The 24526-nt window shown below is 39.5% G+C and overlaps 2 protein-coding genes and 1 pseudogene across 2 annotated transcripts in view; 2 read left to right on the forward strand and 1 right to left on the reverse strand.

Annotated features, from left to right (window-relative positions):
• The first annotated feature begins 11 nt into the window (after window positions 1-11).
• Window positions 12-6441, forward strand: PIH1D2 (PIH1 domain containing 2). The gene is made up of 6 exons (XM_006065246.4): window positions 12-244; window positions 1276-1478; window positions 1886-2009; window positions 2441-2686; window positions 3925-4190; window positions 5937-6441. The coding sequence occupies exons 2-6, from the start codon at window positions 1302-1304 to the stop codon at window positions 6069-6071; spliced, it is 948 nt and encodes a 315-aa protein (XP_006065308.1). The 5' UTR covers window positions 12-244; window positions 1276-1301; the 3' UTR covers window positions 6072-6441.
• Window positions 6442-7920: 1479 nt separating this feature from the next.
• The window catches only part of DLAT (dihydrolipoamide S-acetyltransferase), a 35325-nt gene continuing 18719 nt past the window's right edge, over window positions 7921-24526 (reverse strand). Inside the window, exons 9-14 of the mRNA XM_006065243.4 lie at window positions 23445-23537; window positions 22979-23086; window positions 22033-22148; window positions 11891-12053; window positions 10522-10658; window positions 7921-9937 (exon numbers count right to left, since the gene is read on the reverse strand). Coding sequence (XP_006065305.2) covers window positions 9808-9937; window positions 10522-10658; window positions 11891-12053; window positions 22033-22148; window positions 22979-23086; window positions 23445-23537 — 747 coding nt within the window. The 3' untranslated portion in view covers window positions 7921-9807. The remainder of the gene's footprint in view (window positions 9938-10521; window positions 10659-11890; window positions 12054-22032; window positions 22149-22978; window positions 23087-23444; window positions 23538-24526) is intronic.
• LOC112579571 lies at window positions 19733-20039 on the forward strand (annotated as a pseudogene).

Below are 24526 nucleotides of genomic sequence, written 5' to 3' on the forward strand. Positions count from 1 at the left end.
GAAGGGTTTCCAGGACACTGTAGAAGTCCTCGGGGGTAGAACGGGAGGCAAGGTCCGTCCTGGAAAAGAAGTGGGTCAGGCTAAGCCGAAAAGCAAGTCCAGCACCAAAAGGAGAAGACTCGGGAACTGGATGTAGAAAGATAAGACCTTTCTGTCTGGAGCTTTCCGGACTCAATTAGATGTTGTCCCAATGTGGTTACCCTGGTAACAGGCGTCGCGTTTTGTCAAGAAACCAAAGGAAGAGGTAGGTTCGCAGACCTCTGGAAAAATTAAATTTCCCATTTAGTCTAATTTTAATGTAGTATTTGGAGAATCCTCCTCATTCTGTGGATGCTGTGAGATACGTCTCCATTGATGGAGGGGGCTTAGAGGGAGGTTATATGAAGTGGTATAGAGAATATTATTCTTGGCAGGTGTTCCAGCCTCTCCGTATTAGCTTACTTAATCCTCACGATAACCCTATGAGATAGGTATTATCGCCTCCATTTCGAGGAGAATAAACTGAGGCACATGTGTAAATTAACTTCTCAAGATCACACAGCTAGTAAATGATAGAGCTAAGAGTGGAATCTCGACATTCTGGCTGCAGAGTCCATGCTTTTAACTCCTAAACTATGCTGAGGATTGAGAAAATCTCATGTGACCCTCAACCCACAGCACACTTCTAGCAAATTCAGGCCCCAGTTAGCATATACCCGGGTGTTGAAACAATAAAATCCCAAGAAATCCAAACTTTAAATGACCTCTCAAGCGGAGAAGGCACTGGCGACCCACTCCAGTACTCTTGCCTGGAAAATCCCATGGACGGAGGCGCCTAGTAGGCTGCAGTCCATGGGGTCGCGAAGAGTCGGACACGACTGAGCGACTTCACTTTGACTTTTCACTTTCATGCACTGGAAGAGGAAATGGCAACCCACTCCAGTGTTCTTGCCTGGAGAATCCCATGGACAGAGGAGCCTGGTGGGCTGCCGTCTATGGGGGTCGCACAGAGTCGGACACGACTGAAGCGACTTAGCAGCAGCAGCAGCAAGGCTCGTGAGGGTCTATGCAGAGGTTAAGGACTTACTATCTAAGAGAGCATCTTGAGAATGTAAGAAAGGGTACTAAATAGAGTACAAGGAAAAGATAAAACAGTGCTGATCCATAATCTTTTAGGCACTGGTGTTAAGAATAGCTGTCAACTTCAACAAAACAGCCCCTGAACTGTTCCCCCTCCCCCCAAAGAATAGATTTGAGGGGAGATTTTTTTCTTCCTTAAGTCATGTCTTTCCACAGGCTTAAGAGGCCTATTCATCTCAATCATGGAGTCATCCTCAAAGGGTCTGCTTACCCAGGTTACTCAGTTCTGGAACCTCTTAGATGATCTGGCTGAAAGTAACCCTGAGAGCTATCAGAAGTTCATTCAACAGCAGCTCAAGGAGGGGAAAGAGCTCTGTGCTGCCCCAGAACCACAGCTCTGTCTACAAACCAGGATCCTGGTATGTAGAGTTGGTGCCCAGAGAAAGGAATTCCTGATTGAAATGGTCCTGAAATAACCAGACAATGGCTTACCCTTAGCTATTACTACTTCTACATAAGAACATTGAGGGAAACTGTCACTCTGAATAATGGAAAATTGAATGTAATGTGAAAGACAGTGTTGATGGAATAAGAATGGGAATTTCATATTTGACACATTTTGGAGATTCCAAAATCAGTCATTTTTCTGCTAGAATAAAAATCAAAAGTAATGTAATTATTTAATAGAGAATAACATAGTTGGAGATTTTTCAAATAAAGAGAACTTATTTGGTTGGGGAGGTAACTCTGTGATGAGTTACCTTTAGGATATTTTTAAAAATTTTAAAAACTGGATTTTGAGACATGCAAATTTTTTGCTTTCTAGAAACCGAAAGAAAAATTACTTTTTATCAACCTATGTCAGTGGAAAAGGATCCCAGCTCCACAATCAGCCACTCATCCAGTACCTCTAAGTATTGGCAGACCAGAAGATACATCTGAGACATCAGGTACATAGAATTATGGGAGAGAAAGCACATTTTAAAAATTGGGATGTGGGAATAAGCATGGGCCAGATTTTACTTGGTAAAAAGGCATTACATATTTGGTCATGGTATAGTCAATGAATAATAAGGGCCCATGGGGTTGCAAAGAGTCGGACACAACTGAGCGACTGAACTGAACTGGATAAGGGTACTTTGTGAAAATTGAATACTATTTAATTTCCTAATAATATGAGCTATTTTAATTCATTTAAAATGCCAAGAAATGCTCTAATTGGAATTGTATATATATAGCACCATTGTGATTATCTTTGAAGATACAGAAATAGAATCTATACTTTTCCATCTTTATCAGGATATGACTTAAAATATTACCTGACGATATCATTACTAAAACAAATTGTCTTTATTTCACACCTTCTGAATTACACACACAGATGTTTACACAGTCATCGATGTTGCCTATCATCCTGATGTTCTCCAGGCAGCAGAGAAAGACCAAGTGAAAAAAGATCAACTGATACGGATGACCATGAGATGCATTGAGGAACAATTCCAGTTTACTCTCTCAAACTGTTACTATATTACCAAATTTAGAATAAAAGGAAGCATTCAAAGAATGAAACAAAATCTGATGGGAATCCAAACCAATCCCGCAGACTTAAGAGAGAAAATGAGAAATGGTAAGTTAATGAAATGTAATGGAAAGTGATCTGATTTAAAATGTTTTTTGCTTCTGGTGTACATTTTGCAAACTAGAAATCTCAATTTTAAAAGATGAGAAATTTACAATAGAAAAATATATAAAGATTAGATATTAGAAATATTAGCATGTCCCAATATAGATGCTGGAGAAAGCAATGGCACCCCACTCCAGTACTCTTGCCTGGAAAATCCCATGGACGGAGGAGCTTGGTAGGCTGCAGTCCATGGGGTCGCTAAGAGTTGGACACAGCTGAGCAACTTCACTTTCACTTTTCACTTGCATGCACTGGAGAAGGAAATGGCAACCCACTGGTGTTCTTGCATGGAGAATCCCAGGGATGGGGGAGCCTGGTGGGCTGCCATCTATGGGGTCGCACAGAATCGGACATTACTAAAGCGACTTAGTAGCAGCAGCAGCAGCAACATAGACAGGGGCTTCCCTGATGACTCAGTGGTAAAGGACTCACCTGCCAATTCAAGAGGCATGGGTCAGATCCCCAGGTCAGGAAGATCCCCTGGAGAAGAAAATGGCAACCCACTCCAGTATTCCTGCCTGGGAAATCCCATGGACAGAGAAGCCTGGCAGGCTACAGTCCATAGGATCTCAAAAGAGTCGGATACAATTTCATGACTAAACAACAACAACATAGATGGGCCTAGAGATTATCATACAAAGCGAAGTAAATCAGAAGGAGGAAGACAAATACCATATGATATCGCTTATGTGTGGAATCTAAAAAACGACACAAATGAACCTATCTAAGAAACAGGCTCATAAAGAAAAGACTTGTGGTTGCAAGGGAAAGAGAGAAATGGGCTGGGAATTTGGGATTCGCAGATGCAAACTATTATATATAGGATGAATAAACAACAAGGTCCTATTGTATGGCACAGGAAACTATATTCAATATCCTATGATAAACCATAATGGAAAAGAATATGAAAAACATATAACTGGGTCTTTTTGCTATTCCACAACCCTGTACAGCGACAATACTTCAATAAAATTTTAAAAAAATATTAGCAAGTCCTGAAAGATAAATCCTGCAAACTTTTAAACCAGATTCTCTGGTTTAAGAATCTTTTAAGATTCCCAAACCAATTTCCCTGCAGCTTTGTCTGCCGTCTTGGCTAACACTGCCACTGTCACAGCACTGCCTGATAGTATTTCATGTGGATTAATTTTGTGATTTCATTTTCCTTTTTTAAAATAAAGAACTAACCCTTGAGAAGATAAGAAGCAGTACTGTGAGCAACTCAGATCAGTTTCCTCAACTTCTACTGCCAGAAAACCAAGTTTCAAGTAAAACAGCATGTCTGATAGAAGAGATTTCTAGTACAGAGATTGAAGTGGAGATGAAGAGACCAGCCTATGAATTAAAAATTGTGGCAGATCAGAATGAGAAACCTCTGAAAATTGAATTAAAAGTTGAATTACCTGGTGTTAATTCAGTATCTCTCTGTGACCTTAGTGTTTCTGAGGTAAGCTGAACAGGTAATACTGTAAATTTCTATCAGTCAATAATCACTATGTTATGCTGCAGTAAAAAAAAAAAACTCCACAATCTCAGTGGCTTAAAATAATTTGCTCAGGTTACATGTCAACTCATCCTGCTTTGCTCTGTGAGTGTTGCACATTTTAAGATACAAGGTGAAAGAACAATTTTCACTTTAGACAAGTCATTCTGATGGAAGAGGGAAATAGAAAGGGTGAAACCATGCAATAGATCCTAAAACTTCCTCTCAGATATGGAATCTATTGCTTATGCTCACATCGTATTGATCAAAGTAAGTCAGAAGGCCAAGTCCTACATCAGTATGGCTGGGAAGAACATTCTTCTCACAAGCAGTCACTGGAAGTTACATAATAAGGATGCATAAATCCTCTTATAAAAGAAAAGCAACAATCTACAGTCTACCACAGTCCACCCTCTTGGTCACAAGTATTTGCTTCTTTTCCCAAGAAAAATATCTCCAATCCCAGTATCAGACTCTGAAGTGCAAGATTTTGCCATCATAATCTGCACTAGACAAAATTTGCATTAACTGCAATGACAAGTTATCTATTTCTGTAACCCCATGCATCAAACAATGTAGAATGGAGAGAGAATAACCACAATCAACAGTCTCAATTCAGAAACTGGAAAACTATAAGGCACACAGTAGTTATTGATACTCAGCAATTCTAAAATCCTGGTAGGCAGATAGTACAAGGGTCCCTTTCCCGGAGGTAGAGGATGTTCTTGCTGAGGTCCCTTGACAAGCTTCCTTGATTATCTAGCCTCCTAGTTCCATTATTTTCCATGACTTTTAGCTCCATTCTTTGGGAGGTTTTTTTCTCTTTCATAATCTACCTTAGCCATGCCTGAAAAGAGCGTTGAAGACTATGCTGTCATTTGGTGCTGAGGAGCTTACTCAGCCTGTTTGCTGCCCATGGAATGTTGAGGCTGAAAGGTTATTTCTCAATTTTATTACTGGTTGAAAATAAAAATTGGTTCCATTTTTCATTCAAGTCTTAAAATTTATGGGCTCTGTATCAGTTCAGTTCAGTTCAGTCGCTCAGCAGTGTCTGACTCTTTGCGACCCCATGAATTGCAGCACGCCAGGCCTCCTTGTCCATCACCAACTCCCGGAGTTCACTCAGACTCACGTCCATTGAGTCAGTGATGCCATCCAGCCATCTCATCCTCTGTCGTCCCCTTCTCCTCCTGCCCCCAATATTCCCTTTCAATTCTTTATATTCCCTTGCAAATTGAGAACTTTTCTAACTTCATCTTTTTGTAGTACCTTGTTAAATGTAGCCAACAGAACCAACACATCCAAATAACATTCTATTTTCCCATTTCTGTACCTAAAAATACAAGTTAATGAGGTAGATTGTCTTCCAAATTATTGTGCTAAGGGCGTTGTCACCATAAAACATAGATCACCATCCTTCCAGTCTCCAGCAAGTTTTCTTGCTGTTTGCTGGTCAGCCGTGAAGTCAATGCCACATAATTTATAATGGCAGCATCCATCTTCTGGTACTGTTATCAATTCACTTTTAATGCACTGAACAACCACCACCTCAGAATCTGAGGGATTTACAATACCTTTACTGCTCATAAGTGGACCCTCTTCTTATGGAAAAGGAGTGAATAACTGGGAACAATAAACCTGTAACAAATTCTAACCAGGAAATACTTTTCTATTTTCATCTTTTAAAATCTCTCTTTATTTTTTTTTTAGGATGATATATTGATCGAGGTCTCTGAAAAGTACAGATTATATCTAAACCTTCCAGAATCTGTGGATACTGAAATGACTACAGCAAAATTTATCAAAGAGAAAGCCACTTTAATTGTCACCATGCCATTGGTGTAAGTTAAAAGCATCAAGTATTTGGAGATTTTTGTGAAAGTCATGTGAATTAGAGGGCCTCCATTATCTGTGAAGAGGTTTATCTTAAAAACTTTTAAGTTTCATTTTCTAGGAGTTTCTTTTGATGGAATGAGATTTTCTCATCAGCTGCTTTTTAAAATTCTTTCTCCTCAAGTAAACTTGGCATTAAGCAGAAACTACCAAAAAACAGTACTGCCGTGATATACTTGTTTTGAAGATATTTGTAATGGCCTCAAGTAACTTAAATACCATTTGGGAAAAGTCTGTCTCCAGGTATTATAATATGTAAGAATTCTTTGTTTACTAGTTGAAAACATTTTTGTCTCTAATAAATTCTTGCATCAGGAATAAATACCAGACTGTGCAAGAAGTTTTTTACTACCAAGATGTGCCTTAGCAGTCAAAGTTTCCTCCAGCAGTAAAGATGTAGGACCAGTGTAATGTGTAAATCTTTGCTTCTGTGAACCTCTGTACTTCTATAAAGCAAGCTCTGCCAGGAGTCCAAGCCACCCAGGCCTACCTCCCTTTAATATCAGGTATGGACTTGTCGGTGGATTAAATAAAACGATGCAGTGACAGTCATCGGGTATTATTACACGTAAGACATAAAATACATCCAACTCTAATTTAAGGCAAAGGGGCTGACTTTGGGACAAGTGCCTTTCTCTTAAGAAAATAACTTTTAAAATACGGAAGTGATGTACTTTTACTCCCATTCATCCATCAGTTCTTTGTTCAATACAAAAGTATGTTTTCCAATTTATATCCAAGTAAGCAACATTCACACCCAACTTTAAACATCCCTTGTCTTTTCTAAATACAAAACACTCTCCTTGTAATTATGTTTCTAATTCAACATAAGGTCTTTAAATTTCTGATTATTACAGAAAATCAGAAATGAGTAATTTTCTTAAACCTGGTGTGGACTTGAATTTTTCTAGCAATAGGATAATTTATAGTTGGAAAGTTTTCTAGAACTGTGATATCCTATACTTATCCTTCAAAAGATTTGGAATACTTTGAACTTTTCTTCTACAAAATCACTGTCAAACTTAATTTCTATAAATTCCCATACCTACTTACACAGAAATAGCTGAATCTCTACTCTTGCACTCTCACACTTAGGTGTTACTTACATCAGGAGTTATGTAATTGTGTACTTATTAATGAGTACAAGATCTAGCATGCTTAAGTTAAAATGGTAAACTTACATCCGAGTTTTCCAAAATCCCTTCACTTATAACATCTCCACCTCCCCCTCCCTACAAAAAGCAAAACTCTGGTCAGGAAGAGCATCAGCTAATAATGAACAATTGAGCAGTTTAATCTGAATCTTTTCAAGATATTTCTTCTTCAAAACTGAAAACTTTGAGATGGACATGAATTATCCTTGATTTAGATACCAAACTCTTCTACAAACTTGGCTTTAGAGATTAGGAATCAGTAGTGATTATTTTCTCATGTCCTCCAGAGTTTATGCATTACTGAGTGATGAGAATTCCTCACAACACATTCCTGGGACCACTCGCACTGGTCAACCTCTGTAGTCCAGGCCTTGGGATACTACTTCATTCACAAACCTCAGGAATGGAGTTTATAGCCAGCAGAGCCAGACCACATTTCCTTCTTGCTATGTGCCACCTCCTAACAAGAGGGCTCCTTGAGCCTGAAGGTTAGATTATATGCTCCCAAATTCAGAACTTATTTTACCAATTCTATAAACTCAAAATGTATCTGTATTAAGAGCTTACCATGTATATAGCTGTTCCTGGTCTTAAAAAATCTAATGTGAAAAATAATTACCAACAAATCAAAAATATTAGACAAGACATGTTGAAAACATATAGTTTAATTTTTCAAACAATCTAATTTGAACCAAAACACTATTTCTAACACTTGTTCATTCCATCTGGTAAGGGAAATATACTGAATCCAAATTTAGATTATAGCTCAGGTTAATTTTTAACTCAGAACAATTTTTATTAGAATGAAACTTTTAAATTTTTCTCTCAAGGGAACAACAGAGCCATAAACATTACCAAATAATGAATTATCTTTGAAGTTTCATGTATTTGAACCAGATGTGGCTCATACTACTGATGGTCCCTTGTCATAAGTTTGTTCCTTCTCCATAATCTTCAATTCAAGCTAAAATCACTACTGAAAAGTCAGATTAACGTATTATTTTCATAATAATACAGCAAGGAAAATATTCCTGGAATATATCGAGTGTCACTTGTGCACCATGTAATAATGAACATTTAGAAACAGATTCAACATTGAAAGACCTAAATTTCAGGGAATAGTTCTGCATATTACATTTTATAAGGAGGATCAGATTTGCTAATAGTCATAAACAATTCCAAATTTATTTATTAAATCACATCAATTCCAGAGAAAATCTAGAACTGCAATAATGTTTCTAATTCATTTTTATTATCCTGAATATCACCACCCCCACCCCCCTACAGAAAGGCAAATTGTAAGAAAATGGAAAATAAATATTTAGGCTGATAAGGTAGCAAACAACCTAAATAATCTTTTTCTCTCTGACAGGATTTTAGGGTTTTCTTATTTTACATGAGACAACATTGGGGTGGAAAAACATAGAACACTTCTTTTTGTACACATTTAACATTTTCCACTTTATCCAAGTAGAAATGACCAGTTTGTTCCAGTCATCATCTTTTATCACTCCAAACTATCCACTAGTGTATGAAAAAGGGGAGCCTTTTTCTTTTCAGACACAACTTGATGATAAATGGACTTTGGCACATATCTCACTAGGAACCATATTTACATATATACACTTATTCCATTCCACAGTTACTTGATACAAGTTTTTCAAGTACTTACGTAATAAATCCTAGTAATTTAGTTCACTTGCAAGTAACCACTAGTTAATTTTACAGGAAAAATTCTACTTTCACAAGTTCACTCTGTTAAATTCTATAAGCATATTCTTTTATTTGAGGCAATTATAGAATTCTGCTCTCACAATGACACATTTAAATTATTTAAATAGATACACACACAAATTCTCACTTATACCAAGGAGCTGGTTCATATTTATACCTTCATCTCAAGAGGAGAAAACAACCATTTCTGAATTCATAGAAAAATAAACAAAGAACAGCTGGTTGAACAGTCCTATGAAAATGTTGACTTTTAAAGTTTTCTCATACTTTCCTTTAAGTTCTCCATGCTTCCTATCCATGATAAACCAAGATTTATGTAACAGAAAATTTTTAACTAGGTTTAAATTCCAAAATCAAGTTTCAGTTCAAATCCTTTCTCCAAAAGAAGTAGTTTTCCTGACTTCTCTTTTCTCAAATTTAATCAAAACATTTGAGGTAATTAAATTTCAAAACCTCAAAGTCTCATCAAGGTTACTTTTATGTGCCTGTCTCAATAGGGAACCACAATTCTACCTCTGCATTTCCAGTGGAAGGACTTACCACCAAAGGGCTATGCCATAGGCCCCTTGACCTGGAGTACACAGCTTAAAATCTGGTGTTTATTAAATGTGCACAATATTGGGATGTAATCGGCATTTTAAAAAATTCAGTAACGCCCATTACAAATAACTTATCTGGACAGACTCAAAAATAACTGGTTAACCTTAAAATAAAAAGAGAACCACCGTTTAATGACATATTAATACCTTGGTAAGAATGAAACAGTGTGACCTAGGAGAGTCTAGAAATTCTTGGATTAATTATAACAACATGGTGATAGGTTTTTCAAGGTACTTTCTAAACTCAGCAAGCCACTGGGCTCCAACTGCTCCGTCGACAACCCGATGATCACAACTGAGTGTAACAGACATCATGCTGGCCACATCAAATCTAGAAAAAGATTAAAAAAACATTATTAGGTATTCTAAAAACAATCACTAGATGTTAGCTAGTAACCAGCCCAAATGCCAGCTCCTAACTTACAATCCCAACCAGGTAAGATTATTTTTCTCCTACTCTTCATGGGTTGTACATCTCTAGCTCAAATCAATAGTTTGAAGAAACAGACCAAACAACCATCTGAAGGATACAGGTCAGGAAACAACAGCCCACAGGCCAAATCCCACCAAACACAGATGTACTGGAATACATTTTTGTATTGGCTGTGCCTGCTTTTATACCACAGTAGCCGAGTATTTGCAGTAGCAACTGTATGACCCAGAAAAAATAAAACATTTACTAACTGGCTCTTTAAGAAAAATTATGTTGACCCCTGACCTAGAGTAAATAAGACTTCCCATCTCAAATAGCAAAATAAGAAGAGTTGGTGCCCTGAGAAACTTCACTCTGTGCTTACATCTAGCTCTGTGTGAAGCTCCAGTATGCCATGCCAATAATTATAAAACCTAAGACTCAAAGCCAGGTATACTGTAATGAAAGTAAGTTTACAACTCCCTCTCCATTTTGGCACTTACCCTTTTTCATTATCTGCTGGAACCAGTCTATCCTCTGAAGCACCAATTGCCAAAATACATGCTTGAGGTGGGTTTATAATAGCAGAGAAGTTCTTAATCCCAAACATTCCTAAATTTGAGATCGTAAAAGTGCCACCCTAAAGGGAAAAAAAAAGATTTAAAACCAGATCATGGTAACTGCTTGTCAATATAAATCGGAAAAAATGACAAATGTTTTGTGAAAAGACCTTAAGATGTTTTACTTTAAGAAGGGATTAGCAACATGGATGAACCTAGAGATTATCATACTAAGCAAGTCAGAAAGAGAAAGACAAATAAGGTATCATTTATATGTGCAATATAAAATATGACACAAGTGAACTTATCTATGAAACAGAAATAGACTCACAGACATAGAGAACAGACTCATGGTTGCTAAGGGGGAGGGGGGGAGGGTTCAATTGGGAGTTTGGGATTAACAGACACAAACTATTAGATTTAGGATGGATATACAACAAGGTCCTCCTGTGTAGCACAGGGAACTATATTCAATATCCTGTGATAAACCATAATGGAAAAGAATATGAAAAAGAATGTATGCTGCTGCTGCTGCTGCTGCTGTGTCGCTTCAATTGTGTCCGACTCTGTGCGACCCCAGAGACAGCAGCCCACCAGGCTCCCCGTCCCTGGGATTCTCTAGGCAAGAACACTGGAGTGGGTTGCTATTTCCTTCTCCAATGCATGAAAGTGAAAAGTGAAAGTGAAGTCACTTAGCGACCCCATGGACTGCAGCCTACCAGGCTCCTCCGTCCATAGGATTTTCCAGGCAAGAGTACTGGAGTGGGGTGCCATTGCTAGACATGTATAACTGAGACACTCTGCTGTACAACAGAAATTAACACATTGTAAATCAAGTATACTTCAATAATATATTTTCTAAAAAAAGGACTCAACTACCATTAAAAAAGGAAAATGGTAAGTATATGAGGTGACAGATACGTTAATTACCTTGTCACGATCACAGAGTATACATATATCAAAACACCAAGTTGTACAGCTTATATATACAATTCCTATTTACTAATTACACATAAAGGTGAAAGGGAAAAAAAAGAAAAGACTGAATGGGGTACACTTTGCTGAAAACACACAACCATAGCCACATGAAGACAAGTCAGTTGTGTGGCTTTTGCACACTACTTGAAAATGTTTTTTTCAGCTTTTGATAGATTACTCAATTTTTCTTTATTTTCAAGACCTTCTGTCAGTGAGAACACAAGGCAGAATCAAAAAGTGGTAAATGCAATAAAAGCAAAGGCCAACTTTAAAAACAATGCAATTCACTAAAATAGCATAGTAACATTCATAAAGTAAATACATAATACCTTACCTGGAACTCATGTGGTTGTAGTTTACCCTCTCGTGCTTTGGTTGCTAAAGAAACAACATCATTAGCAATGGTTTCCAGTCCTTTTATATGTGCATTAAATACAATAGGTGTGATGAGTCCTGCAGGAGTACTGACTGCAACACTGATATCAACAACATGATTTCTATTTAAAAAGAAAAAAGGAAAAGTAAAACTCAATATATCATCAACTGTTAAGAGTCTGTGTCAGGTTAAGCAAGAATAGTGGTATTCAGTCTGTGTTACTTTTTAGCCAGAGAGATCTTGCCTGGTTTTTCAATTTTGCTATGCCCTCTCTTAGACCTGCACTTTTGTTTTTTTAGACTTGCACATTTTAAAAATGAATGAGCAATGTGTCCGTAGATCGGCTTCACTTGTACTCACTGCTGCTGCTGCTGCTAAGTCGCTTCAGTCGTGTCCGACTCTGTGCGACCCCAAAGACGTCAGCCCACCAGGCTCCCCTGTCCCTGGGATTCTCCAGGCATATCGGCACTGACCAACATCATGAACATAATTGGGGAAAAAACATTCAGCATCCAGTGAGAACTGAAAAGAACTCCTTAGGTTTACGAGATGAAGAGGACTGGCCAGAGCTTCATCTGCAAGCAGAGCTTGAACAGATAAAAGCAAGACTGAAGGGAAAGAACTGCACAGGGGCAGAAACAGGAGTGCGCGCATGATAGGGAGGTAGTGCTGTCTCAGAACATAAAAGCAGAATTACTAATCTTTTCTATGCTACAGACATCATTGCATTTGGGTCCCTTCTCAGAATTTTTAAACACAGGAAACAAAATACTTAAAAAAAAAAAAAAAAAAGGAAGAAAAAAAAACCCCAAACAAAATATACTGAAATTCAGTTACTGAACTATTCAAAAAACAAAACTGTGATATATGTGCTTCAAAAATCTTGCAGCAGATCTAATTATGGCTATGCTTTTGAAGTAGTGATATATTTTAAGACATCCATAACAACTACAATGCATATGAAAACAACTCGATTTTATTTGGTTATCAGAACAAGTATTAAAACACCTCTTTGATTTGTTCTCTATAATAGGAGAAAATGCTAAATTTCACATTGAAAGTGAAAGTCACTTAGTCATGGCCAACTCTTTGCGACCCCATGAACTATACAGTCCATGGAATTCTCTAGGCCAGAATACTAGAGTGGGTAGCCTTTCCCTGTTCCAGGGGATCTTCCCAACCCAGGGATCAAACCCAGGTCTCCCACATTGCAGGCAGATTCTTTACCAGCTGAGCTACAAGAGAACCCCAAGCATACTGGCATGGGTAGCCTATCCCTTCTCCAGCACATCTTCCTGATTGAGGAATCGAACTGGGGTCTCCTGCAATGCAGGCACACTCTTTACTAACTGAGCTATCAGGGAAGCCCAAATATCACAATAAAGATTATTAAAAAAGAATTATATTTCCCCCCCAACCAAGTTTCCAAACTCCTGAACTGTATCAGGATCTCCTTAGGGGTTGTCTGTGTAAGGCCCCCTGCTAAAGTGTTCTGCAATTAAGAAAAAAGTTAACAAATGTTGGCAAGGATGAAAAGGGTGAGAAAGCATAAATTATAAATTGTTGGTGAGAATGCATTAATAAACTGGTGCAACCACTATATGAAGAGAGTATGGAGGTTCCTTAAAAAAGTTAAGTAGAACTATTATATGATCCGGCTGCGACGCCCAGGCGCGCCTAAGCGCCGGCGGGCTGCGACGCCCAGGCGCGCCTAAGCGCCGGCGGGCTGCGACGCCCAGGCGCGCCTAAGCGCCGGCGGGCTGCGACGCCCAGGCGCGCCTAAGCGCCGCCGAGAGGAGCCACCCCACGTCTGAGGTCAGGGGCAGAAGCCGGGAGGACCCCATGCCCGAAAGGCGGCAGCCAAGAGGAGTTACCCCACGTCCCAGGTCAGGGGCAGCAGCTGAGAGTACCAGACTGCGACGGCGCATGAACGGCCAAGAGGAGCTACCCCGCGTCCGAGGTCGGGGGTGGGGGTGGGGGTGGGGGTGGGGTGTGCAGCCCAGAGAAGATACCCAGCGTCCGAGGTCAGGGGTGGCGACGAGAGGACTTACCCCGCGTCCGAGGTCAGGGGCGGCGGCCGGGAAGAGCTACCCCACGCCCCTAAGCCAGAGGCCAGGAGTGGCGGGTGGGAGGAGCTACCCCACGCGGGCTTGGAGCCCTAGAGGAGCTATCCCACGTTGAAGGTCAGGAGGGGCTGCAGTGAGGAGATATCCCTCGTCCAAGGTAAGGAGCAATGGCTGCACTTTGTTGGAGCAGCCCTGAAGAGATACCCCACGCCCAAGGTAAAAGAAACCCAAGTAAGACGGTAGGTGTTGCAAGAGGGCATCAGAGGGCAAACACACTGAAACCATACTCACAGAAAACTAGTCAATCTAATCACACGAGGACCACAGCCTTGTCTAACTCAATGAAACTAAGCCATGCCCGTGGGACAACCCAAGATGGGCAGGTCATGGTGGAGAGATCCGACACAATGTGGTCCACTGGAGAAGGGAATGACAAACCACTTCAGTATTCTTGCCTTGAGAACCCCATGAACAGTATGAAAAGGCAAAATGATAGGATACTGAAAGAGAAACTCCCCAGGTCAGTAAGTGCCCAATATGTTAATGGAGATCAGTGGAGAAATAACTCCAGAAAGAATGAAGGGATGGAGCCAAAGCAAAAAGAATACCCAGCTGTGGGTATTCTGTGACTGGTGATAGAAGCAAGGTCCGATGCTGTAAAGAGCAATACTGCATAGGAACCTGGAATGTCAGGTCCATGAATCAAGGCAAATTGGAAGTGGTCAAACGAGATGGCAAGAGTGAATGTCGACATTCTAGGAATCAGCCAACTGAAATGGACTGGAATGGGTGAATTTAACTCAGATGACCATTATATCTACTACTGCAGGCAGGAATCCCTCAGAAGAAATGGAGTGGCCATCATGGTCAACAAAAGAGTCCGAAATGCAGTACTTGGATGCAATCTCAAAAACGACACAATGATCTCTGTTCGTTTCCAAGGTTAACCATTCAATATCACAGTAATCCAAGTCTATGCCCCAACCAGTAACGCTGAAGAAGCTGAAGTTGAACGGTTCTATGAAGACCTACAAGACCTTTTAGAACTAACACCCCAAAAAGATGTCCTTTTCCTTATAGGGGACTGGAATGCAAAAGTAGGAAGTCAAGAAACACCTGGAGTAACAGGCAAATTTGGCCTTGGAATACGGAATGAAGCAGGGCAAAGACTAATCGAGTTTTGCCAAGAAAATGCACTGGTCATAACAAACACCCTCTTCCAACAACACAAGAGAAGACTCTATACATGGACATCACCAGATGGTCAACACCAAAATCAGATTGATTATATTCTTTGCAGCCAAAGATGGAGAAGCTCTACACAGTCAGCAAAAACAAGACCAGGAGCTGACTGTGGCTCAGATCATGAACTCCTTATTGCCAAATTCAGACTTAAATTGAAGAAAGTAGGGAAAACCACTAGACCATTCAGGTATGACCTAAATCAAATCCCTTATGATTATACAGTGGAAGTGAGAAATAGATTTAAGGGCCTAGATCTGATAGAGTGCCTGATGAACTATGGAATGAGGTTCGTGACACTGTACAGGAGACAGGGATCAAGACCATCCCCATGGAAAACAAATGCAAAAAAGCAAAATGGCTGTCTGGGGAGGACTTACAAACAGCTATGAAAAGAAGAGAAGCGAAAAGCAAAGGAGAAAAGGAAAGATAAAAACATCTGAATGCAGAGTTCCAAAGAATAGCAAGAAGAGATAAGAAAGCCTTCCTCAGCGATCAATGCAAAGAAATAGAGGAAAACAACAGAATGGGAAAGACTAGAGACCTCTTCAAGAAAATCAGAGATATACCAAAGGAACATTTCATGCAAAGATGGGCTCGATAAAGGACAGAAATGGTATGGACCTAACAGAAGCAGAAGATATTAAGAAGAGATGGCGAGAATACACATAAGAACTGTACAAAAAAGATCTTCATGACCCAGATAATCACAATGGTGTGATCACTGACCTAGAGCCAGACATCCTGGAATGTGAAGTCAAGTGGGCCTCAGAAAGCATCACTACGAACAAAGCTAGTGGAGGTGATAGAATTCCAGTTGAGCTATTCCAAATCCTCAAAGATGATGCTGTGAAAGTGCTGTACTCAATATGCCAGCAAATTTGGAAAATTCAACAGTGGCCACAGGACTGGAAAAAGTCAGTTTTCGTTCCAATCCCAAAGAAAGGCAATGCCAAAGAATGGTCAAACTACCGCACAATTGCACTTATCTCACACGCTAGTAAAGTAACGCTCAAAATTCTCCAAGCCAGGCTTCAGCAATGTGTGAACCGTGAACTTCCTGATGTTCAAGCTAGTTTTAGAAAAGGCAGAGGAACCAGAGATCAAATTGCCAACATCTGCTGGATCATTGAAAAAGCAAGAGAGTTCCAGAAAAACATCTATTTCTGTTTTATTGACTATGCCAAAGCCTTTGACTGTGTGGATCACAATAAACTGTGGGAAATTCTGAAAGAGATGGGAATACCAGACCACCTGACCTGTCTCTTGAGAAATTTGTATGCAGGTCAGGAAGCAACAGTTAGAACTGGACATGGAACAACAGACTGGTTCCAAATAGGAAAAGGAGTACGTCAAGGCTGTATATTGTCACCCTGCTTATTTAACTTATATGCAGAGTACATCATGAGAAACACTGGGCTGGAAGAATCATGGGCTGGAAGAATCACAAGCTGGAATTGAGATTGCTGGGAGAAATATCAATCACCTCAGATATATGATGACACCACCCTTATGGCAGAAAGTAAAGAGGAACTAAAAAGCCTCTTGATGAAAGTGAAAGTGGAGAGTGAAAAAGTTGGCTTAAAGCTCAACGTTCAGGAAACGAAGATCATGGCATCCGGTCCCATCAACTTCATGGGAAATAGATGGGGAAAGAGTGGAAACAGTGTCAGACTTTATTTTTCTGGGCTCCAAAATCACTGCAGATGGTGATTGCAGCCATGAAATTAAAAGACGCTTACTCCTTGGAAGGAAAGTTATGACCAACCTAGATAGCATATTCAAAAGCAGAGACATTACTTTGCCAACAAGGGTCCGTCTAGTCAAGGCTATGGTTTTTCCTGTGGTCATGTATGGATGTGACAGTTGGACTGTGAAGAAGGCTGAGCGCTGAAGAATTGATGCTTTTGAACTGTGGTGTTAGAGAAGACTCTTGAGAGTCCCTTGGACTGCAAGGAGATCCAACCAGTCCATTCTGAAGGAGATTGGCCCTGGAATTTCTTTGGAAGAAATGATGCTAAAGCTGAAACTCCAGTACTTTGGCCACCTCATGTGAAGAGTTGACTTATTGGAAAAGACTCTGATGCTGGGAGGGATTGGGGGCAAGAGGAGAAGGGGACGACAAAGGATGAGATGGCTGGATGGCATCACTGACTCGATGGACATGAGTCTGGGTGAACTCCGGGAGTTGGTGATGGACAGGGAGGCCTGGCGTGCTGCGATTCATGGGGTCGCAAAGAGTCGGACACGACTGAGCGACTGATCTGATCTGATCTGATTATATGATCCAGCAATTCCACTCCTGGGTATATATATCCAGAAAAATGAACATACCAATTAAAGACAGGGAAGCAATCCAAGTCCAAGTGCCCATCAACAGACAAGGGATATCTCACTCACTCACACACACACATATACACATGCATAGGAATATTACTTAGCCATAAAAAAGAATGAAATTCTACCATCTGCAGCCACATGGATAGACCTAGGGAATATTACGCTCAGGAAGTAAATCAGAGAAAGACAAATACTGTATATCGTATATGTGGAATGTAAAAAATAATACAAATGGATTTACTTGCCAAAAAAAACAGAGAAAAAAAACTAGTGGTTACCAAAGGATCGAGGAAAGGGCAGAGTGACGAACTGGGCATATGTGATTAACAGATACAAACTACCATGTATAAAATAGATAAGCAACAAACATATATTATAGAGCACAGGGAATTATAGCCATTATCTTATAATACCTTATAAGGGAGTGCAATCCACAAAAACACTGAATCACTATGTCATAATCCTAAAACTAATATAGTATTATAAAGCAACTATCCTTCAACTTAAAAAAGTTAAACTTCACATGAAAAAAGAACTCCAGCTCTTTGGAGATTACGGGTACCAAACCCCTCAGTGTGCCCAAGCTGGCCCGAGGCAGCAGGCTTTTGCCAGTTGCAAACATAGGGACCTGCTCTAATAATTCAGTGATACTCAGCAGCTACCACAGCTGGGCTCTGGCCAAGGTATCACACAGCAGCACTGCTTTCTTAATTAAATTATCCTGTTATTACAATAATGTTTAAAAATAATCCTAATAGAGTAGGGATGGTGTTTCCTATCTTGTTCATCACTAAACCAGTCAATTGTAAAGGAAATCAATCCTCAATATTCATTGGAAGGGCTGATGCTGAAACTCCAATACCTGATGCGAAGAACCAACTCATTAGAAAAGACCGTGATGCTGGGAAAGACTGAGGGCTGAAGGGGGCGACAGAGGATGAGATGGTTGGATGGCATCACTGACTCAAAGGACATGAGTTTGGGCAAACTCAGGGAGATGGTGAAGGACAGGGAAGTCTGGTGTGCTGCAGTCCATGGGATTGCAAAGAGTCAGACATGACTAAGCAACTGAACAACAACAAAATCCAGTTAACACTGTACATTCAATAAATATTTGTTAAATGGCTGTATGAACAAATAAATGAAGGGCATTTGGTAAGGATTAATAAATAATGCATAGAACTTGAGCTGCAACCACCATCCTTTCATCTAAGTAGTGTTTCCTTCAGATACTCTTAAAAGGTTAAACAAATTTACCCTACAATCCAGCAATTCCACTCCAAGGAGTCTACCCAAAAGAAATGAAGACATATGTCAGTACAAAGAATTGTCGTCAAATGTTCATAACCGTGCTCTCAAAGCTATGTCTATGTCTTAATCCCAGAGTCTATTAATGTGACAATATTTAGTAAAAAGGTCTTCACTGATATAATCACGCCCTTGAGATGAGTTCACCCTGGGTTATCTGGGTGGGCCCTAAATCCAATGCCAGTTGTCCTTGTAAGAGACAGAAGGGAAGACATGGACACATGAAGGCCATGTGAAGCTGGAGCTATGCAGCCCCAAGCCAAGGAATGCCCGAAGCCGCCAGAGCTGGAGAGAGCAAGCAAGAGTTCACCCAAGACCCTGTGCAGGGAGCATGGTCCTGCTAATACCTTAATTTCACACGTCTAACCTTCAGAACTAGGAGAGTAAATTTTTGTTAAGCCACAAATTTTGTGGTGATTTGTACTGGCAGCCCTAGAAAACTAATATAGTCTCTAAAGAAGAGTAAGACCCTCAGATGTTCTCTAATGGCAGGGTAACCAAGACGAAAATCAGAATCAGTAAACCATTTTTCAGTCTCGGGAAACATGTTTAGTTTTCCTAGGGAGTTTCAGATAGAAACTGAAACTTTTTTTTTTTCTGAAAGAAACTTCAGAAAGAAATGATGATAAGCAATTTAAAAAACTATACTATAATCAATCTGGTTGGATGATGGGTTGTGTATATGTGTTTGTAAAGAGGGTCTAAAAAAGCTAAAATTTAACCTTCTTAAACAGAAAGGTGATAAATGAAAAACTGACAAAAAGGCAACAGAAAAACATTATGTAGAAATATGAAGGTAGACGGCATATGTGGGAGCCAGGTCAGAAGCCAGTAGGAACCTGAAATGTCCTGTAGTTGTCTAAGATTCTTCAACCACCATGTCAAGCGACACGCTTCTCTTTCTTCATATGATGAAGATCAGGGATCTACACTCATCTGAAAACCTAGAGAGGCACCATCTGTTCCCATTGGAATGGCACGTTTTGCAGCAATCATTGCATATGGATTACATATATGGAAGAGCAGGATAAATACTGTCTGTTCACCTGACCCACATGCGTGTGGCAGTCCAAGGCTTTGTTCTGGGAGCAAAGGCTCTTGATATGGGCAATTCCCCATATCAAGAATTCTGGGCAAAACCTAAACCTTAAAAGAGGAGATGCCATCTTGGTCTTGGCAGTGCTTGCTTTAGTTAGACATCTCCTATTGAGGTTATATGTTTCTGCTGAAAATAAATTATTTGGGTCAGACAAGAACATGGTAATTTGAATACTGGTTTCCTTTCTTGCAGGCTTGATTTGCCTGGTGGCCAAGTTACTGATGACTAGTTCACTAGCTAGGTCACTCAGGGGAGTCCGATTAGCACAAAAGAAACATGCCACTTTTAAATATATTTGCTAGTGTTACGTGTCCACCTTCTTAAACCCTTCTGATGAAATTAGTTTTGAAGAAGACAACATGCCAATCCTGAAAATGCTCCCAGTGGCTGCAGAATAATCATATGCTTTTGATGTAATGTAGGAATCCTATTTACCCCACTTAGTTTAACTCTCTGACTGCCTTGTGGACTAAGTACTGTTTTAAGGGCTGGTTGGCTCTTGAGGAACCCTTTCAGAACACTGCATGGAATACAACATTATAAACCGCCCTGAAAGTCTGTGTGTGTTTTTAAACCAAACCTAAAAAAGCTGTTAACAGCCACTTTGAAGTATAACTTATTTTAGAATCGTAGTTGTAAACATGAGAATAACTTAATTGTAGATCCCTTTTAGCTCTTTTGTAATTGCAAAATTATATTTTACTGCTGTTATATTAGAATAATTTTAAATGTTATTTTGAAATAGAAATGTGCATTTTAAGTGCTAATGCAAAGGTAAATGAAAAACACTTTTAAAATGTGTGCAGTATGTTCATTTTCTCTAAAAGAATCATAAATTAAATAAATTGCCTGTAATGGAAGTGATCTATGAGCAAGCTGGTTTGGTCAGACAGTATGCAAACTTTGGTATACCACAAACTTTACTTTGCTGTACTGATGAAATTCTCCTGTCTAACCTGAATTCACATTCCATGGTGATAATATGGTAAATGTAGTGTTATTAAAGTAAGTGAACACATCAAAAAAAAAGAAAGAGAGATATGAAAAGTAAAATTAGTCACTCAGTCATTTCTGACTCTGTAACCCCATGGACTACAGCCCACCAGGCTCCTCTGTCCATGGAATTCTCCAGGCAAGAATACTGGAGTGAGTTGCCATTTCCTTCTCCAGAGAATCTTCCCGACCCAGGGATCGAACCTGGGTCTCCTGCATTGCAGGCAGATTCTTTACCATCTGAGCCACCAGGGAAGCCCAAAGAAATATAAAGGTAAATACCAAAAGAAATTATAGTTTAAATAAAGGCTGTGTTGGCCTCTTGGGAGTGGATCTCAGACAAAGGCTGAGCAGGTCACCATAAGCCACGAATTAATATTATAAAGTATATACTGTTATTGTAATAAAAATTAAATTAATAATACAAAACCATCTATGTAGTAGAAAAAGGCTAGACTGAGTCAGAATCCTGGTTCCAATCCCAGTTCTGCTGCTTACTAACATATGAACTCAGGGAGTAACTCAACTTACTGAGCCTGTTTCTTCATCTGGAAAATAGGAGTAAAAGCACCTACCTCATAAGGTGGTCCTAAGAATTAAATGGGACAACATGCGAAAGACACTAAGCACCATGCCAGTCACATGATACCGTAATATTAACAAATACTGCTTTTTTGGTTTTGTTTTCAATTTTGCCACCACTAAAGTTGAGCAGAACTAATTGGTGAACAAAACCATCTCAATCCTGCCTTGTGAGAGTCATTATCAACTTAATTATACATATCTGTACACTCATCTCCCTTCCTGGAACTCTTAAGCATCTGTAGTCTTTACTGATTAAATTTAGCATGGTCTCAGAAACAGTTTTAAGTTGTTTTGCCCACAGAAATCATCTCCCACTCTGTATTGTTTCTTCTTATTCCCTACACTCCTACTTATACATTAGACAACACACAAAAAAACCTGCTCGTGTGTGTATATATATAGATAGATAGATAGATAGGCAGATAGATAGATATAGAACACACCTTCCCCAAAAGGGTTATACTTACTGTCTTATAACCGTGTCCATCCAAGAAGAATTTGCTTCAGGAACTTTTAAACATGCCAAAGCTGAAGCTTTTATAATGAAGTCGTTGACGGAAATTTTACTTTTTCCTTCTAATATCTGCAAAGGAAAGAAATCATTATAGTTTCTTAAATTCTCTTCTCAAAGACTGAAACTATATAATCTTGAGAAGGTGGGAGGGGATGGATATACAAATGTCCTGAGGTAAAAAGGATGAAAAGAAACCAAAAGTTGTTTCTTTTTCATCTTTTCTAACGTAGACCATTACAACTGTTAAATTTCCTGCTAAGAGGTGCTCTCGAAGGCAATGGCACCCCACTCCAGTACTCTTGCCTGGAAAATCCCATGGACAGAGGAGCCTGGTAGGCTGCAGTCCATGGGGTCGTTAAGAGTCGGACACAACTGAGCGACTTCACTTTCACTTTTCACTTTCATGCATTGGAGAAGGAAATGGCAACCCACTCCAGTGTTCTTGCCTGGAGAATCCCAGGGACAGGGGAGCCTGGTGGGCTGCTGTCTATGGGGTCGCACAGAGTCGGACACAACTGAAGCGACTTAGCAGCAGCAAGGGGTGCTCTAGGTGCATCTGTAAGTTACAAAATAACTAAGCACTAAGTAGGTATGAAGACAAAGCAAACACACTGTTTCTTACCTACCCGAAGAGACCCAAGTAGTCTCAAAGAATCATGACTATGTTAGGCTAAAATGGATCCATGGCAAAGTCGACTTTAATGATAAGCTTTAATCAAGGGTTAGAAAATGAAAATTCTCCAGGATATTTTCTGCAAGTTAAAATTAAGATGACATCCACTTTCCATCATCAACTGGCATTTATAACAAAATACAATACAGCGACAAAAATGTAAATATTCAGTGAGGGAAACCAAGATTTTTAGAATTTATAGAGGTGGAATTTCCAGACCTTTTACCTTATTAAGTTCTTTCCGTACCAACAAAACTTCTCCCATATTTACATCAATAGAAAGGTAATAATGAGGTATGGTTTGCTTAGATTGCATTAACCGCTGTGCAATGACCTGAAATCAAGAGATTAAAAAATCAATTATCTTGAGTTGAGATGAGACGTTATCTATTCAGGGCTCTGTTTGCCCCTTCATCCTGCTCCCTGGTGATGCTTACCCGATATATTATTAGAACTGAAAGATGTAGGACTGTAGCACAACTTAGCCCCTGTAATACTATTTAATTAGAACACAGGGTTTGTGTATTCTAAGAATTCAACTGGCCAAACCAAACATCTACTAAATGAATCATCAAAGATCTACAATTTTAAAAAAGTCTCTTCTTAGTGTTTTAAACTATGAATATAACGGAACAATCAGAGTAAAGATGCCCCCAACAGCTTGAGGTCTGGAGTTATGGTAATACTCTTACTCGGCGAATGTTGCTGATTGGGATATCTGTGAAGACACCTGTAGGAACTGGAGCCACTCCTGGACTTGGGGGAGGCACAGCGGCTGCTGGAGTCTAGAGAGAGGTAAAAAGGTTCTTAGTAACTGTGGCTTAGTCTTAGCATCAGCAAGTGTGAACTACTGTTAGTGATTCTTTTACAGATGGCAAAGTAAAAGTTAAAGGGCTTATAGAAAAATAACTATTTCTATCCCAAGGGAGCAAAAGGGACTCAGATCTGGACTGTGCTTGTTTAAAAGTTGTTTTTAATTTTCATACTTGGAACTGGGTAATCGTATTTTAAGTGTCATTTTTCTATGACTAGTTTATATCAAAACAATTTTTTTTGCACTATTCTCCTCAAGAAAAACAAAGCATTCTTAAATTGAAAAGATTGAGATAAATACAAAGAAGGTATTGTATTTTCCTGAATAGTGTCAATAAAAAATAGCAACAAATCTTTCATTTTAAAGCAAACATCTAAATAACTAAATCATTATCCTTACTTATAGCTGATTATCTTAGCACCTTTGCTGATCAGAGTTGACTATGTGGATTTAATCCCTCTGTGGACTAATTAACCACATAAAACTCAAATCCAAGTCAAGCATGCTTTTAAAAATAGTGTCTGAGTGAGATAATATGTTAGGAAAAATTTAGTACCTCTACTTAAAAAACAAAAACAATTTCGAAGGATTTCAATGTAGTATAGCATCTTTGGGGCTTCAACCTCATAGCTCAGTTGGTAAAGAATCTGCCTGCAATGCAGGAGACCAGGGTTAAATTCCTGGGTCGGGAAGATCCTCTGGAGAAGGAAATGGCAACCCACTCCAGTATCCTAGCCTGGAGAATCCCAGGGACAGAGGAGCCTGGCAGGCTGCAGTCCATGGGATTTCAAGAGTCGGACATGACTTAGCAACTAAACCATCACCGTACCATCTTTGTATATGAATAACAACACATTCATACTTATGTATTGTCAGCCAGTAAAATCAGACAAAGAAAACACAGCACTGATTAAGCTATTTCACTCACTGTATGCAAGGGTCTAACAGGCTGGACAAAGC

The sequence above is a fragment of the Bubalus bubalis genome, chromosome 16 (assembly GCF_019923935.1).
Source record: "Bubalus bubalis isolate 160015118507 breed Murrah chromosome 16, NDDB_SH_1, whole genome shotgun sequence".
In the NCBI taxonomy this organism is placed as follows: domain Eukaryota; kingdom Metazoa; phylum Chordata; class Mammalia; order Artiodactyla; family Bovidae; genus Bubalus; species Bubalus bubalis.

What these genes read in the sequence shown, in the direction of transcription:
- PIH1D2 (XM_006065246.4), top strand. Translation starts at nt 1,302, where the DNA reads ATGGAGTCATCCTCAAAGGGTCTGCTTACCCAGGTTACTCAGTTCTGG. An exon ending in GTCTACAAACCAGGATCCTG is followed by an intron (nt 1,479 to 1,885) that starts GTATGTAGAGTT and finishes TTTGCTTTCTAG; the next exon opens with AAACCGAAAGAAAAATTACT. An exon ending in AGATACATCTGAGACATCAG is followed by an intron (nt 2,010 to 2,440) that starts GTACATAGAATT and finishes TTACACACACAG; the next exon opens with ATGTTTACACAGTCATCGAT.